Raw genomic sequence first — 18,295 nt, forward strand, 5'->3', positions numbered from 1 at the left:
GACCTGGCCAAAGCTGCTTGGAGTTCTTCCTCCTTCTTGGCTAGTTGGGCGCGGAGCTCAGCGATCTGGGCCTGCAGCTCGGCGATCTGGTCGTGTATCTCAGTGAAGTCGCCCTCAAGTTTGCGTCGGTTCTTTTCCAGCTCCTGGCGCTGCTTTTCCTCTCTGCGCAGACGGTCTGACAGTAAAAAAGGAACAATAAGTTAAACAGAGGAAAAAGAAAAGAAGCCATGATAACAAGTTCTGTTTAGGCCCAACTGGATCTTTAGTTGCTGTTATTGTCTTCCTACCCTCCAGGTCTGTGATCATGGCCTCGTGTTTGGTCTTGAGTTTCTGCAGACTCTTGGATTTCTCCTCCTCCTCTGCTAGGTTTGTGGTGAACTCAGAGATCCTCTCCTCCATCAGCTTCTTCTCCTGTTTTCAGAAACACATTTAACTGTTATTCTCAGATAACATTAGCCTAAAGATTCCAATCAAGTAAGATAGTGACAACATCCGTCAGCTGGTCGTCTTCTTTTCATCCTGACCTTGTTTAGCTTGTTGTTTTGGTCATCGAGAACCATCACATCCTCTTCTATCTTCTTCAACTTGGCCTCCATGGTGACTTTCTCCAGCTGGAGCTTCTGTCTGGCTGCCTCTTCCTCATCCAGCTGCTGCTCCAGGTCCTGTGTGCAGATACGAGTGACAGGAGTTAAAAGGTCAGTTCACGCAGCATGTTTCCTGTGAAGTGTCTCCAGTCCACACAATCTGGAATCACTTACTGTGATATTTTGCTGCATCTTCTTTTTCTCCGTCGCCAGCTGAGAAGCTCGCTCTTCCTCCTCCTCCACCCGGGCCTCCAGGTCGTGGAGGATCTCCTCCAGCTCCTGCTTCTTGGCAGCCAGACGGGCTCTCATCTCCTCAGCCTCAGCGCAGAGTTCAGTCTCTGCCTGGAGCTGCTCCTGCAGAGCCATTTTCTCAGCATTCAGCTGCAAGCAGAGCAAACGTAGAAGACAGTTGAGATGAACAGAACGATAGCATGAGCCAGGTGTTTACTAGCAATGTCCACAACTCATTCTCTAGGCACAGGACAAAAAATTGAAGTTTACCTGCTGATGTTTGCCCTCCATCTCTCGCAGCTGCTGCTCTGCCTGCACATGTTTCTCCTTCACCTTGTTCAGCTCTTCATCCTTGGCCTGCATCTCCTCCTCCTGCCTGCTGACCTGCAGCAGAGGTTTCACCTGTGGAGACATAAAAGGTGGAGTCAGAAAATTCAGCTTCAAGCTGGACTGAACCGCACAGTAGCCAAGATGTCGGCTGTGACGTCTCAGGAGAGAGAGGGGTTCACCTTAGTGAAGAGTCTCCACCACTGCCAGTTCCTGAGTTTAAGGTAAGCGGCACAGTTCCTCTGGATGACCTTCATTGCAGTGAGCTGCTGCTGCCTTTTGGCAAAAGCTCTGCAAAGCAGCATTAGACTCTTATTAGACCACAGAAAACTGCACTTTATATTATCATGTAGTTAAATGCAACTTCATTGTTGTCATTTAAAGGGCAGCAAAACCATTCTATAAATTTCAAACAAGTTATTTTTAAAGCTCTGGACAAAAAAAGAGCTCTATAATCAAGTCTTAAATGTGACACAAACAAAAAACATGTTTTCTTCTTACTTGCGGGCCACGTAGCCTCTGCACCACGCCTGGAAACTGATGATGATGTCTGTGATCTTCATGTCCCTCTCCTCCTCGAGGTGAGCGAGGACTCCCGCTCTGAAGAAGACTTTGCTCTGGCCCATGCGGTACAGGTTTGGATCCAGCTCCAGGCTTTTGATCTGATGTGAGAGGAAACGCACTGATCAGTGATGCAGCAGAGGACGGAGATACGCTGGAGCTTGGCTCAAATCTTGCAGACCCGCTTACCATCAGCACACAGGCCTGTTTCCCATCCATGAAGCCCTTGGGGATGGCGTTCGGAGTGAGGATTTCATACCTGTGAGAGGGCAGATGATGTTTTATGAATACGTCTGTCTGACTACGACACAACACGATGGGAACAGTGTTGTTTTTCTGTTACCTCTGTCTGAACTCCTGGAAGACGATACGATTGGGGAAACCTTGTCTGCAGATACGGATCCCCTCCAGGACACCATTGCACCTCAGCTGGTCCAGAACCAGGTGGGGGTCCAGTTTTCCAGCCTGAAAAGGACATTTGCTAATCATGAATATGAAGATCAACGGGTGTCTTCAGATATGTTCACACCAGGTTTCAAAGCTCAGTTCTAAGGTTTTTGTGTTGATGGGACATGTTTGTTGTCTCATATCTTCATATCTTTAACATGTCTTCTATTGCCTAGTACCTTTTTCTCGTGGTTAGGGATGATACAGCGGACAAAGTTGGGGTTGGTGTTCCTCAAAGTGGCCATGAGCCTGGACAGCTGCTCCTTGTAGAGCTGGCCCACCGTGCGGAACATGCCCTTACGCGTCTTAAAGGCACCGGGCATCTCGGACATGCCAGACACTTTATCCAGACCCACGATGTGGTCAACTGAGAGAGGGAACAGAAGAGAGAGAGGAAATACATTACGTAAGGAGACAGAGTTTTAATGAAGTAACTGAATATTTAACCAGGCAAACTCAAACCAAACACATGTCACAAGGAAGAATGAATATGTTCGTCCACTTCCTCCTGGTAAACACACACCAGGAGAGACGGGACCAGTGAAACACCACGCAAACACACAGTGAATGTGGAAAGATGACAACAGAGGGGAGTTGCAAAAAACCAGTGAAGTGTGGGAAGATTACACACCATAAAAAAAAATATTCAGTGCAGTGCTTGAAAACTATGTGTGGTGGATCACTTTAATATGTCTGAGTGTGAGGAAGGTGACAAACGGTGGACAAAAAACAAAACACCAAACCCATGCAGTATATACCCATCGCTGCAGTACCCTGCACCAACACCAGGAGTCCCCAAACAACACTATTACACAGAGGGAGAGAGGTAGAGTTCAATGACAGAGCATCAGGAGGTTTTATTACTGCACACACAGATGGTTACAGACATGGAAGATGGACAGAGAGGACTCATGGAGGTGTTTATAGCATGACTAAAGAGCAGGAGAAAAAGGGAAAACATGACAAACCAAGAAGAAAAAGAAACCTGGTCACCTGAGTCTGAGTGAAGAATAGGAAAACGCTGATAAAAATAGGCTCTCTGACAATTCTGTAACTCTGAGACCCAGTGTAAGAAGAAGATGAGACACAAAATGGGGCCAAACAGAGGAAGAAGTGGATGGAAACAACAAGTGAGGTTTGGAAGAAAGGTAAAAACAAAGGTCCAAGAGAGAAAGAAAGAAAACACTATGAAATTAAAAACAGGGACAGGAAGTGAAGTCTATTCCCAGGTCGAACGAGGACTGCTGAGTTAACATCTGCCTGAACTCACCGTCCTTCCAGAGCTCACAGACAAACTTGTCAGTGGACTGATTGAGCAGTGAAGCCACGTTGTCATTCAAGGGGTCCATGTTCTTCATCAGCCACTCGTCAGCCTTGTAGTCCACCTGACGAGAAACACAATCGTCTTTCTTAGTCTCTTGGCTAAAGTTTTACACAATATGCAAGTGGTAGGTCTACAAAACCTATCGTGGATTTTTATGATGAACTCTGCATGTTCACCTTTCCAGCGTAGTGGATGATGCAGAAGTCTGCCTCATCCTTCAGTTTCTTGGGCTTGAAGAACTTGGGGTGTGTCCCCTGCTCCTGCAGCACCTTCTCCACAAAGCTCTTGTCTGTGGCTTTGGGAAACCAGCACTCCTCATCCAGCAGGGCCAGAATACCAGGGGGGCTGGCCTGCAAACAAAGCAAGAACACAGATCCCAACGTGTCAAACACAAAGTACTAAATGAAGTGATGTTCAGGTAGTAAAATTATAAAACCAGCAGCTGAGTGAAATCAGCCAACTCACCGGCTTCTCGATGAGGTCGATGCAGGGCTGCAGGTCAAGGCCGAAGTCGATGAAGCTCCACTCGATGCCCTCCCTCTGGTACTCCTCCTGCTCCAGGATGAACATGGTGTGGTTGAAGAGCTGCTGCAGCTTCTCATTGGTGTAGTTGATGCACAGCTGCTCGAAGGAGTTGAGCTGGAGGGATGATGAAACAACAGCTTAATGACACTGTGACAGCAGTGTTGGTCTCAACACTTTTTTCATCGAGTCCTGAAGACGAGTGACCTGCTTCACTTCTTTACCTCAAAGATCTCAAAGCCAGCGATGTCCAGGATGCCGATGAAGGAGGCTCCCTGTCTCTTGGTCTTGTCCAGAGCTTTGTTGATCCTCATGACGAGCCAGCGGAACATCCTCTCATACGTGGCCTTGGCCAAGGCTTCCACGGCAAACTCGGCTTGCTCCTGGGTCTGGGCCTTCTGCACATAGTCTCTGCCCACCTTGATCCTGGGTGACAGGATGGCTCTGGTGAAGTCTGTGACGTTCATGCCCATGAGGTGGCACACCTTCTGGGCAGCTGAGAAAGAAAGGGTTGACGGGAAAAACAGGAAACAAGATATGACTGCAGGCTCAGGTATAGTGTCGAGGTGATTATGACTGTTCTGGATCAATTGACAGAGAAAATAAAAGTGTGCGCTGTCACATCTTCACTCTTTGGAAAAGAAAAAACAGTTGCCAGATTCTGCCCGATCAGGTAGAATAACACGTCAGAACTCGTCAGTTTGTGTTTCACTTCGTCTTAATGTGTTAAAATCGTCGTCTCTGTCTTTACCTGTGTTGTCAGGCATGGAGGCCTGGTCTGTGTGGCGCTCCTTCTTGAAGCTAATGTTCCCGAGCTGCAGCACAGAAGCCACCACCTTCAGCATGCCTGTACAGAGGAAGAGAAGACGAACGTGGTGATAAGTTGCACTGATGTAGAGTTTGAGGTGTAAAACCAGCCGTTACTGAAGTACGCGTGTCTGTACCGATCTGCTCGTCCTCTGGGATACTCATGATCTTCATGGCCTCCATGGTCTCTACAAACAGATCCTTGTCCTGCTGCCCAGGAATTGTAACGTTCCCGTTGGAAAGGAAACGGTAGTTGTTGTAGTTTTCAAGGAGGAGTTCATCTGAGAGAGAGTGATACCCACAGTCACATCAACATCCAAACAAACCTTCTCTCCATCTTTACAGTTACAGGGTAAGGAGCTGCTTACTGCGCAGTTTGTCTCCAGCTCCTGTGAGCAGGTAGTAGAAGACGTGAAAGGTCCTCTCTTCTTTGGCCTGACGAATGGCTCGGGATTTCTCCAGCAAGTCTGGTGGTCAGTGCGTTAAGGGCTATGTCCTCTGAACCGTTCTGCAGGCTGAGACATGTTTTTAATTCACAACATTAGAAACAAACTTCAAAGGATACAGGTTTCAATGTTGGCGCCGACGATGTAACCGTTGACGTCAAAGTTGATCCTGATGAATTTTCCCTAAACGAAGAAAAAAAAAACATTAATCCAAGGTCGAAAAGCTCAGTTGGAAAACATCACATCGCAGCACTAAGGCTTACGAATCTGGAGGAGTTGTCGTTTTTGACCGTCTTGGCGTTTCCGAAGGCTTCCAGGATGGGGTTAGCCTGCAGCAGCTGCTTCTCCAGCTCCCCCTGGACAAAACGAAGAGAGAAGCAAAGAACAACACAAACCTTAAAGATGAGGATCAAAATGTCAGCACCAGCTTCTGACCTTCTTCTTACAACTGTCTTTACTGTCCAAGAATTAAAAGTTAATTATCTATGTTTAAATTCTGGTGATCATCACTGTTTCATCTTTATTGTGTTTATTTTTATGGTAGTTTTGTTCTTTATTTTTTCATATTTATCATTTAAGCTTGTAGATTCTTGTCTTTTTTGTTGATTTACTGTCACTTTCTGCACAAACTATATTGTAGTGCAAGTTTGATGTAAATGGAAAGAAAAAGGCCATGTTTGTCCATTAATCCACACACGACCTGGAACATGTGGTTAGAAATGTTTATAACATATTAACCAACAGTGTGTGTTTTTGTAGCTGCTTTGTTTTACAGTACAAATAAATAAATGTATCTATCAAGAGGTCAGCAGCAGATTTGGCTGAATCACTGATTTACCGTCAGAACCTTGTTGTGACCTGTTTTTCATTTCCTGTGTCAGAAAGTGATTAGTCTGATTCTTCCTACACTAATGTGCTGACACGGTGGTTGGAGTTAATTTATCCAGCATGTACTTACGTCTGAGTAGAAGAGAGAACACGAACAACAAAATATTTCAAACGCAGAGACACCAGCAACACACAAACACACCCCCACATTTATCAGGTTAGCGCCCAAATCTGCAAACACCTCGAGACCCGGTGAGCCGTCATCAGCAACCCGTCACCCAGAGCAGAATAGTCCACACACCACATTTAACGTGTTCTTTGGAGCCGTGTTTCAATGACGTCTCTGCACATGTTCAACATCATGTGTAACAATCTTTAACTGGGGGGGGGGGGGGGGGTTTCCAACCATCTGGTTGATGGTCACTCACATCCTTCAAACAAAAACACTGAATTACGTCATTTAAATCCAAAGCTGCCACTGCTCTGACTCAGGTTACATGAGGAGAAATGAGTAGACGAATGTTGGTCAGATGTCTGGACACCCCGGATTATCAAATACATTTGACTAAAAAGTGAATCTTAAGACAAAATGTTGGATTTTCCATGTTGGGAACAAGTTGTTGTTTAAAAAGGATAAAAGTTTGACTGTGTTTACGTTTTCACCTTTTACTGTGTGGAGTTAAAGGGGTTTGATTCAGTGGATCTCCCTGCTAATACAAATGTAGTGATGTAAGCCTGAGATCGTACAACAATGTGAATCTGACTGTGGATCTCAGGGTGTGAGCTCATGTGTGTTTGACATGTTCCAGGAACACACACACACACACACACACACACACACACACACACACACACACACACACACACACACACACACACACACACACACACACACACACACACACACACACACACACACACACACACACACCAAATTTTATGCAAAAATACAAAAGCGCGGTTAAATTTAGATTTGCACAAACAGAGCAGCGAGACACATGATGAAAAATTCAACCAGACAAACAAATAAATGCGTCTATCAGAACATGAACTGCTGTGTTTCTGCAGCATAGACCCCCCCCCCCGTCCCCCTCTTCCCCTCATTCGACCATTGTCTGGCTGAATTTTTCACAGGAACACAAACAGCTGCCACTGATCTGCAAACAAACTTCCCCCTGACTTCCTATAGACTAAGAAGAAACAAAGTGACCCCCCCAAACAGTGAGCTCCAGCGAGAGGAAAAAGGAGGGAGGATGAAGGGTGAGGGTGGCGATGAAGAGGAAGGCGATGACAGAAGCAGGTGGGGAGGAAGAGAGTTAACTCACATGTGACAGGATCGAGCTGTTCTGTTGATGGGAAGAGAAAAATACAACAAGCTCAAAAAAAAAACGGGGAAGATGGACGTGGTTTTTATCAAACCCCCACAACATTCAGAGGCATCTGTCCCGAGGCCGACAGGCCAGATAACAGCAGTGCAGGTTTTACAGGGAGGCTGACGTAATGCACGAGAGCTACACGGCAGACTGAGTTTTATTTGTCATGAGAAGCTGCAGTAAAATGAGCAAAAGTGAAAACATGACTGGTGAAGTCAAGTCTGCTCTGTGCGACTCCACCGGCCTGCACGGCTGTTATCTCGATGCCACCTCTTTTCCCCTGATGGGGTTTTTCTGCTGCATCACAGAAGAAAATACAGTATACAACACAAACGCACATGGACTTCACTAAAATGTTCAGTAAATACAAACTTAATTAACGTGTTTTATGTTTGTAGGCTCAGAATTATCACGCTGTCTTTGAGCCACATTAGAATAATAAATCAGAAATACCAAATATAACAAACATAAATATAGGATTAATATAATGTTAAACTGTACATTACTACACTAGTCTCTGCATATTTGTACTTTATATTTTTTCTGTTCTGGTGTTCAGCAGCTGATGGACCACTAACACCAGAGGAATTCACTCAGGTTGGGACGTGTGTTGTAATTTCAGTCTTGGCTTCAGAACAGTTGCCGTTACTTGAGTTAATAAAACATAAGACAGTAAAACTAACTGACAGTGTGTTTGTAGTCGTGGGGACAGACTGAAGTGGGTACCCGAGGTTTTTAACCTTCATTTCATTATCGTATTTGGGTCAGTACAATTTATACTATAACGTTAAACTGTTTTTTGGTTTTTTTTATTCTCAGAATTTTCAGCTTTAATTAATTTATTTAACATTTTCTTGATGTGGCACTAAATCTGTGTCGTACAGTAAACTATTTAAGAACCAACAGCAACAAAAGTAAACTCTTCGTGAACTGCTGTTATCAGAGACTGGTGCATTTTAACTGACTTTTGTTCGGTGTGTGAGCTTTAGTTTTTCATCAAACATGCAACACGTCAACGTAAGAATAATACAGTTACTGTATGATTCAACATTTTAGTCACAGTGAGCCCGTGTCTGTTGTATACTGTGTGCTGTTTGAATACAACAGTGAGGTGATGCATTAACAGTCATGGGCACATATACAATAAAAAGTGATGCAAGAGAGAAATCTGAAAATGCTCCTAAGAAATTAAAGGTTTCAGAAATATGCTATGAGGAGAGAAGGGAGGGAGATAAAGGAGGTCAGAGAGTCCTGGGAGGAAGGTTTACAGGATGATGTGTGTGGATGAGAAGCAAACTGACCTGATCTTTCTTGGTCTTGTGAGAGGAGGCCACGTGAGCCAGGTACTGGATGACCTTCTTGGTGTTCTCCGTCTTTCCAGCACCGGACTCTCCTCTGTACAAGACACATATGGAAAATTAAACCAGCCACAGCATCGAGAGATGGTGGACGGTCAGAATTCATGAAACACTCCATGTTCTGTGATGTCTGTGTGAAACTCACGTGCAAAGAATGGACTGGTCTTCACGATCTGCAAAACAAACGAGCAGACGTTGGTTCTGAGTATTTTACCTGAGTAAGTTATCACCACTGTGCAAACGGCCTCTGTATGTAGAGGAAGTGCAAACTACCACAGACAGGAAGTCAATATCTGTCTTCCTGCCACTGCAAAGAGGATGCTGCCGCTTTTTTCTTTACCCAACTCACTAATTACCCGATAGCTGGGGTAAAGAGGTCTGAATACTGAGCTGGAGGAAAGGAGCAGGACAGAGCAGAGTAGAGTAGAGTAGATGGGTGGAGACAGATCACAGCTAAGATACTGGAGGACTAGAGAAACCCATTACAGCAGCCCTGCAGGAAATCTGATTTAAATTAGAGGCTTCAGCTCCCTGAAAGTTTTTATTCATCCTTTAAAATACTAAACTCCTTATTTCTCTTGTCGAGTGAGTTCTACAATAAAGTTTTAATATTATATATTTATTATATATATATATATTATAAGTCTCAGAGAGCACACATAGCAGCAACGTGAAATCTGCATTTGCAAAGCAAGAAGAGGAACAACAGGATTTTTTATTTTATTTTATGTTTTTAGTCTCAAGAACAGACACACGCACACTAACATCTGTATAATATATGAACAGTTCATTTTCCTGCGGGACAGTGACTTACCCTGCATCATGCTTCTGTAGGCTGTGTCAGTGATGGCGTAAATATGAGGCGGCATTTCATGCCTCTTCTTGCCCTTGTACATATCAACGATCTCCTCTGAGTAGATGGGCAGGTTTTTGTAGGGGTTTATGACGACACAGAAGAGACCAGAGTACGTCTGCAGGACAGACACAGGAGAGGTGACATTTTTAAAAAGCTGCAAATGGAAACTTGGGATAAGAAAACAAGGACAGAAGAGGGAGGTGTTTGTGCTAAAATGATTTTAGGACAAATCCTAGAGACTGGATATGAGGGAAAAAGTTTCTGTTTAATGAGCCGAGGAGAATCTGTTTTAAAAACTGGAATCATTTCATATCCTAATGTCTGACTGCTTCCTTCACACTTTATTGTTGCTTAAAATAGAGAACTGCACTGATTTCATCCTGCACACTCATTTCTTTCCTTCCTATTATGTAACGTCGACCCCGCCCTGATATAAGTTCAAACTGACCAGTAACATCGGCGGCAGAGCTGCAGCTACTCAACAAGTTCCCCGACATCTACACAAGATTAAGAAATTAGAATTTCTGTTTGGAGTTTTAAACCCTCCCCCTCCTCCACCCTAAATACATTAAATCTTTTCTCATTCTACCGAAAGGTAACCGATGTTTTTCTACGAGCTGCATTCCTGCCCTCCCAGCAGATCTGAACCCGTCATCTCTCCCTCTGTTGCACACTCGCCCTCCCCCGAGAGAAGCTGCAGTGCCTGGAGCCTCTCAAACCAACTGCGGCCTGCATCTCTCTCGGGGGGGCGAGGGAGGGAAAGGACAATGAGCCGTGCTGATATGACCGGGTCACACCACAGAGTCAAAGAGTCCAAATCATTCCCAGCCCAGAACATGGAGGATAAATACCATTAATTATGGGGCAGTAATAGCAGTTACAAAACAATTTACATTCCATGTCAGTCTCCGTAAAACTGAACTCCGACGCCCCTCCCTGCTGTCCTCATGCTTTTCTTCACATCAACCATATAACATTGTTCCCTGCAGCTTCCTGTTTACACAATAACTCCAAACACAGAGGGAGAGGAACGAGGGAGAGGAACGAGGGAGAGGGTGACGGAGGGGGTGAGGGAAAACAATGCCTGCATACCATCAGCATGTTAACAGACTTTCTGTGCAGCGACAATGAATTCTCTTAAACAATGGGGCTTAATGAGATAATTAGGAGGCTGGACGGGGAGATGAGCTGGTTCGGAGACTGATCATGACAGATTATTTTCTATAATCCACTGGAGATAAAGAGGAAAATGCTTAACACCACATCAGTGACCGTAATAACAACAACAAATAAAAACAGCGTCAGATGTCACATCACACACGCCTGATGCTTTAAATTTGCTCCGTGCTGTTACATGTTTATGTTTATTTGTTTATGTGCTGCATGATTAATGACAACCGCAAAGTGAGCAACAGCAAGAGGCTGCACTTTGATGGGTTTAGTATGTGCCTGCATGGGAATGTGACCAAATGACCAGTCAGTCTCTGCTAGTCTAGTCCAGAAGTTCCAAACCCTGGATCAGGGGTGGATAAAGTGAACCGACATCTTCCAGCTTCTGACTGACTGAATACACCTGATGCAGGTAATCAGCTTGGAGAACAAGCAGGGCAGTGGGTAATGGGGACCAGAGTTGGGAACCGCTCATTTACACATTCAAGTGTGTGGTCAGGTGACTTTCAGTTTGCAGTGGCACTAGCACCAGCACTGTGTGACTAATGAAATCAGTTATTCTGCAGGTGTGCGCCGTGTTCTGCTTCATACTCACGTATATGAGACCAGAGTAGTATCTCTCCTTCAGGTTGTGCAACACAGAGGCCTCGTTCAGGCAGGTGAGCTCGGCCATGTCCTCCACCTTGCTGAACTTGGGTGGGTTCATCTTCTGGATGTCGTCTTTGTTGACCTTGATCTTCTTCCCAGAGTCTGCCAGCTCCACCGTGCACTCGTCGCCGCGCTCCTCCTTCACCGAGCCGGCCTCGAAACCCAGACGCTCCGAGGGAACCCATACTAGCTTCTTGGAGGCCCAGTCAGCCTGTGCCAGCGGGTTATTGACCAGATTACGGTCCACGTACAGGAACTTGTCTGCGTCCGACATGGTAGCTGTTTGAAAAGAGAGAATACAGTGTTTTTTATATATATTTTAAAATTACTGTCATCAGGAAACAAACGAGTGGAACGTGTGTTAGTGTTCATCACTACATACAAATTTAAATCAAAATTACAGAGGTGAGAGCAGAGTCGTCTTTACGTCCTTCAACACAGTGAATAAGACCAAATGTAAAGTACATTTTGTACTTCAGCACAGACACGCAGATATTGTAGCTTTACTCCATTACACTGATCTGAGAACTATAGTTACTTTACACAATCCAATAACAGAAAATACGATGTAATCATCAAAGTTTAAACTAACAAGCCTCCTATCAGCATGGAACGTAGATTTAAAACAGTTTATAACCCAGAGTATTACCAGTAGTGTCAGTAGTAGTAATAAGTGTTCTTTTACTTGGTGAGTACTTCTTCTCCCACTGTTCATATGTTTGTATCCAGTGTTTGTCCACTTTCTTTTTACAATAATAAAAATAATAATTATAACAATAATCTCCACTAATATCTTGTAGGAAAAAGTTCTGGTTTGCAGAGCAGCATCTGAAGACTGCAAAGGTCACAGCTGACGGGACGTCGAACAGGAAAATCCTGTTCAGCTTAGAACAGGTCAACATGAAACAGCTCAAACAAAACCTCCTGCTACTCTCAGACCAACTGCTGCGAACACTTTAAATTTCCTGCTGCTGGACCTCAGGCTGATCTAAGCTCAACAACATTACTGCCGGTGGGATCAGATCTTTGCTGCAGTTCCTACTCGTCTGTCAGGGCACTGGTTCAGTTAGGACGGGAGGGGGTGGTTGTGGTTGAGATAACCCAAACCTTAGCATAAATTATGATCCTTATCAACTGAGTCATCCCAGGAACTAAACCTCAGCGACTGTATCAAGAAACAAAAGTCACTTTTGTGCTTTTCTGCATTTGAGGAATCATAAAGATAAAGAACAACAGATAACAGGAGGAAAAAGAAACTTTGACAGTGTTATATGATTAGATAGGGATGCATTAATGTTTTAAAACTCTCATTCTTTTACCTTTAATTTCTTAATGTAAAACCTGCAGAAAAAGCGATTGATTGGACGTCTTATGACATTAAATGTCTAATTTCTGTGATATTATTACAGGGAGCTACAATTAAATAGCAGGATGTGGGATGTCGGTGGCAGGGGGACGGTTGGGGGAATTTTAAGGTTCCATTGTTTCTGAAATGCAACTCGAGACTGAACGTTTGTGTGATGGCTTCGGCCTCAGTTTTAGCTGTGCTTGTGTTGACTGTTTCATTTACACTCCCTGCAGTGAGCTGTAGTATTTGTACTGTATATATGCATGTATCAGTACACACTCAGTTGTCTGTTTATTAGGAATGTCAAGCTAAGAAAGGAGGAATAAGATCATTTTGGAGGCCGTGAACTCAAGTCATAACAAAGGAAATGAAAGTGACTGGTATGTGAAATTTTACTAGTTGTCTGCAAAAGCAAAAAAGCTGGTGCCAAGAGAAACGTCTGTCTTAAACGAACGATGGACATACTGTAGGTGCATGTATTGGGAAAACTGACAATTCCCTGGGGAAGAGAAATGGGTCACCTTCGCTGCAAATGATGAGAACGTTGTCATGTCTTCGGTAGAATTAAGGTCAATGCAGATACAAAGTCAACAGGAGAATCTGTCCAGTAAATCCCACATCATTCTCATGATGTGTTGGTAAAGTTTTAACTAAACACGCTTGCAGGTATATACACGCTCTGCACAAGTCGTTTTGCTCCAATCCACTTCTGAAAGCTCAAAAACAACAAGCATCAACAGGGAGTGCTGCGGTTTAAACCATATAGAAAGTGAATGAACCAGTAGAACCAGTACGAAGCAAAACAAAGAGAACGACAAACTGTCGAACTGCAGCGAGTGCAGAGCTCAGTGCTTCACTTTCACTTACTCCACCGCCTCATTATCATTCCAACACAGCGGGAGCATGACACCATACTCCCAGCAGCACCAGGGACATTAGCCTTCGTCAATGGTCCCCTCACCTCGGAGGGAACACTAAAGGCTGTCACACACACACACACACACACACACACACACACACACACACACACACACACACACGTTTGCAAATGCTGTGCTGCTCATATGCAAATACTAGGAAAATCACAGCAGAGTTCAGGGTTCATTGTGCTGGAAATAATATTTGCTGAAGTGTTTCATCTGTCCATGAGAGTAATGTGGCCCAGTGGGACGAGGTTCTGCCAAATTCTCATGCTCAACATTATAAAACACTGCGTGTACACAACAGTGCAGAGACATACTGATCTGACCAAACTGCCATCTTCCCAGTTTAATGACAGACTTGGGTGCGTTGCTCTAAAATCCCTACATTTCTTGTGTGGAATAACTAATTAGCCTTTTTTAAAGTTACAGTTGTTTTACCAGCTGCATCCTGACGGACACTGGACTGTGTTAAAACAGTGAGAGGTCGTTCTATGTAACTGGAGAAACAGACATAAGGGTTTTAATCTTATTAGAGGCCAAAAGAGAGACATGGTAATACTGATTCTACACAACATAACTCAAATCTTTCTGCGTAAACCTCCCTTACGATCCCTCCTGCCTACACGCTGCAGCCATCACTGGCCAAAGTGTTGGAGAGCATCAGTGTGAACGTGAATCAGAACAGTTGTCTACAGGAAAACTGTTGATTCAACAACACAGTGGATTTAAGATCTTAGTGGAGACACTGAAGAAGCAGCTTGTTATCCTGATGTGTGTATGTCTGTATGACTTCAGTCTGGACTGTTCCATCTGTTTATTGTGGCAGCTTTTTCCTGCAGCAGCTCTGAATATGAGCATTTTTATCTTCTGTCTGTGCAGCACTTCAGTTGACGCCCGTTAAATTGGAACGAGCTCCGTTAATAAATTTTACTTGACTGCAGAGTTTCATCAGTTCCAGCACACTGACCCGGATCTGTGAGAAACAAAGCAGAGGGAGAGTGGTTCTTCTCATGACCCCTGCCTCCACCCTGACTGACCACACTGTCGGCCTGCACTGCAGCTGACGTCCATCACTCCTCTGGCGTCTGACTCCATCCCAGCCACATTAGTCCTGCTCTACCTCTCTACTAGCTCCACACTCCTTGCTCCTACCCATACAGACTCCTAACACCCTCCCTCCCTGTTTATTCAGTCTTTTCAGGGTCGCATTCCTTCCATACTCACCCTTTATCGGAGGGAGACAGCAAGCAAAGGCATTCCAAAAATTTCTACCCTCCATGCCCCCCTCCCCCCTTACATCTTTCTTAGTCCCCTTTGCTGGCTTTCCTTCGTGTTCTCCTCCTCCCATCATCTTACAGGTCATGTGTGGCTGTAGGGGCTTCACCACTCAGGGTAGATCAGAATCACAATGACCCAACAGACCTGAGCACTAACTCACCTCAGAACGTTTGATCCACTTAACCTCAAGCAGCAATAAATTTGAGCCGTGGCCGAGTTAAATCCCTGTAGTTTTGTTGTTTTTGTTCACACAAAAACGTGAATGTGAAGTAGAACCGGTCCAAAGTGCAGAAAAAGAAGTCTCTATACACTGTCGAATGTGAAGTGTGAATCGCTTGAGCAAAGTACTTCAATATAAATAACTATAAATCAAAAGGTCGTTACAGTAAATCACATGTTCAATGTTGTAATAAAGAAAAAATCCTGATTATGAGTTTCTGTAAAGGGCAGTAATAAAAAAGTCAGGAGCTCATTGGCAGCTCTGCAACGAGGCAACCGTCGTTTTCAGACCCTGAACCAATGTAGACGTCACCCAGAGGAGCTGTATGTAAAAAACGGACATGAACAGACATAACGCTGCCTGCTGCCTGCTTCCAATACACAGTGAAACACAGTGAATCCATCCTGCTAGTATCAACTAACAAAACCACCAACACAGAACCTCTCCTCCCAGCAGTGATTTTCCTCAACCCGTCACTTGTTTTGTGTGTTGCCTTTAAGTACCAGTGTTTATATAGACTGTGCTGCATTCAGGGACAGTCCAGCTACTTGATATTTAGCTTTAAAAATCAGTGTAAGTCACGTGAGTCATGTGAATCATTGTTTAATTAGTCTCACATTAATCTCCTGATTGTTTCAGCTCTGGTTTGGACTAAAACAACTGCTGTATCTGCCACAGTCCGACTCTCATGTTTGACACAGAAAACTCAGTGACACACTTAAAACTACGCCTCCTGAGGACGGTACGAGGACTAAGAAAGACTCCGACAGCTATTCTAGTTTGACGAGCGCTGCTCCATATTGAAAGTAGAAGAAAGACGGGGGACACAGAACTCCCATCAGTCGTTTTTAGATCTTCCCTTGTGGAACATGACAGTTTTAGCAACAGAAACGGATGTTGACTTGACTCCGATAAAAACAGGGTACATTAACACTCATCACACCCATCCAGCTCAGGGTTCAGGTTCCTGCCAAGTCCTCCATAGTCCTGTAGAATCAGAGTATTCCTGACTCTCTCAGCTGTGTAAACTTGCACTAGCTATTGTGTTGAGATGAGATTAGCTGGTTCAGATATTCATAATAAGGATCAGTCATTAATTAAATACAACACAGTCAACCTGCCACCAGCCTCCTGGACAAGATCCTTTATGGAACCTGATGCAGAAGCCATTAAAGGATTAAACTCTAAATATGCCCTAAATGAAAAAAGCAGCAGCGACCTACTTGAAAGAGGAACCGTAAAACAAATAACGAGGAAGGGAACAGTTTTAGAAACTGGTCTCATCACAGAGACCAGAACGTGGTTACAAAGAGAGGAAGTAAAGCAGTAGCCAAGACTCTGAGAAGGATGTGGAGGAGAGAAGAGGAAAAGGGACAAGCTAGGGAGCGTCCTGTTTAGAAAGCAGGTCACCCTCGGTCTTTATAAAACCGAACATCCATCCATCAGTCAGACTCCCTCTCATTCCTTTCCACCTCACCGACTCTCCCCGAGTTACTGTAAAAACCAGCGACTACCACAGCGAGAACGCGTACAGTCAGATTCTGCTCAGACCGACTGCTGAGTTATAGTTGAACTGAACATTTTTTATTAAACAACTTTGAGGGAGAACAAATGTTTTTTATCCTCTGACATATAAAAACTAGAAATGTAAAGTTGAAAATATAAAGCTTAGATATACAAGTTAATTCTAAATATATTCATTGAGGTTGGGTCTGGTGCTGCTTCTTTAATAAGTGTCAGTTTTTGTGTGCGTGCATGTACTAAACTACATTAACTGTATTATTTTTATCTGATGATTATTTGTCTAAAAGCCAAAGGGAGGACATTAAAGCTTTCAGCAGCTGTACTGTGTTAACTGATCCAATGACAAGAATATTATTAGAACAACAAGTCGATAACACTTCATTCCCACCGACTGAGCGTAACGAGCTTGTCCTCAGTCGTCCTCATGCTGTCACCATCGTCTCTTTGGCTTCAAGTGTTTATCTTTTCTTTATCTACAGGCCGACAGTCTCTCCTGAGTCTTGGCTTTACCACCTTGATGAACTACAGACTGCGTGGGCTCGTGAAAAGGATTGTGGGTGCCAGACAGAGGCTGCAAAGGTCCTGAGTCAGTTAAAACTCATTATAGGCTCACTGGTCGACTCCCTCTCTCCCCATCGCCCTCCTCCTCTTCTGGGAAGGGTGGGGTAAGGAGAAGAGAAGGGAGGAAAGAGGAAATGACAAACTGAGAAAACTATTTTGCCATTTGTGGAACTTGTTGTGTGCAGGTCTTTGAAGGAGGAGGGAAGGTGGCGTTGTCTCCAGCTCGTGCTGAGCGGTTCTGAGGACTGAGAAGTAAATTAAGCCCTTGCTGGAAAGCAACCGCACTGCATGACATATCTACATCACTTTCCACATTACTTTTCACATTCCTGCCCCAACTAGGATCCAATTTCACTTTCGTCTGTAGACTGGCCAATGCCATCTACCGTTTACAACCAGAGAGGCCTCTACTGGGTCCAACTAAAGGCCTCACATCAGTTGGTGGATCCTCAGATCTCGCTTTCACCAACTTCTGATTTTAAACTGGATGTTTTGATATTTGCTGATGATAAAGTCAGGGTTCAGTGAATCAAAGCATTTTACAAACCTTCACAAACTCTCACGCTGGCTGTGAAGGAGAGCAGCTGCAGAACCAACAGGTCGAGACAAAACACGCTGGAGTACAGTAAATAAAGGATCTGAGATCGCTGGGCTTTATTTTAGCTGATACCAATCTGTGACACTGTGCCAAGATCTGGGTGGAACAGGTCTGATTTAGTTTTACTTCTACTCTCTGCTCACTTAGTTTTATTTGTTTTTACTGTTACTGCTACTGATTTAGTCAAAAGTACTAGTACTGTAAAACAAACCCTGTTTAAATATTTGGTGTAATGTTTGCTTTACTTCTTTGGAGCGAGGCCATAAACCCGTCAGACACTTGAGTGAAGTGACACATCATTTCAGAGAGGGCGTGGGTGTCATAATCACATCATCTTCATGGTCAAAGAGCAAATTCCACG

General features: G+C 44.2%; 1 protein-coding gene across 2 annotated transcripts in view; it reads right to left on the reverse strand.

Moving 5' to 3' along the window:
• Window positions 1–18,295, reverse strand: part of LOC113154160 (myosin-9-like) — a 30,858-nt gene that overhangs the window by 6,680 nt on the left and 5,883 nt on the right. The window contains exons 2-25 of one of the 2 annotated variants that reach the window (XM_026348199.1): window positions 11,430–11,761; window positions 9,623–9,779; window positions 8,954–8,981; window positions 8,752–8,845; window positions 7,403–7,423; window positions 5,513–5,605; window positions 5,369–5,432; window positions 5,172–5,270; window positions 4,941–5,084; window positions 4,748–4,843; window positions 4,221–4,492; window positions 3,940–4,113; window positions 3,651–3,824; window positions 3,421–3,535; window positions 2,330–2,517; window positions 2,047–2,168; window positions 1,893–1,962; window positions 1,644–1,804; window positions 1,325–1,433; window positions 1,086–1,217; window positions 759–965; window positions 525–662; window positions 288–411; window positions 4–175 (exon numbers count right to left, since the gene is read on the reverse strand). In XM_026348199.1, the coding sequence (XP_026203984.1) occupies window positions 4–175; window positions 288–411; window positions 525–662; window positions 759–965; window positions 1,086–1,217; window positions 1,325–1,433; window positions 1,644–1,804; window positions 1,893–1,962; window positions 2,047–2,168; window positions 2,330–2,517; window positions 3,421–3,535; window positions 3,651–3,824; window positions 3,940–4,113; window positions 4,221–4,492; window positions 4,748–4,843; window positions 4,941–5,084; window positions 5,172–5,270; window positions 5,369–5,432; window positions 5,513–5,605; window positions 7,403–7,423; window positions 8,752–8,845; window positions 8,954–8,981; window positions 9,623–9,779; window positions 11,430–11,756 (3,281 nt within the window). In that variant the 5' untranslated portion in view covers window positions 11,757–11,761. The remainder of the gene's footprint in view (window positions 1–3; window positions 176–287; window positions 412–524; window positions 663–758; window positions 966–1,085; window positions 1,218–1,324; window positions 1,434–1,643; window positions 1,805–1,892; window positions 1,963–2,046; window positions 2,169–2,329; window positions 2,518–3,420; window positions 3,536–3,650; window positions 3,825–3,939; window positions 4,114–4,220; window positions 4,493–4,747; window positions 4,844–4,940; window positions 5,085–5,171; window positions 5,271–5,368; window positions 5,433–5,512; window positions 5,606–7,402; window positions 7,424–8,751; window positions 8,846–8,953; window positions 8,982–9,622; window positions 9,780–11,429; window positions 11,762–18,295) is intronic. The other variant, XM_026348208.1, reaches the window with a different exon arrangement.

Source organism: Anabas testudineus, chromosome 8 (genome assembly GCF_900324465.2).
Source record: "Anabas testudineus chromosome 8, fAnaTes1.2, whole genome shotgun sequence".
Lineage (NCBI taxonomy): Eukaryota > Metazoa > Chordata > Actinopteri > Anabantiformes > Anabantidae > Anabas > Anabas testudineus.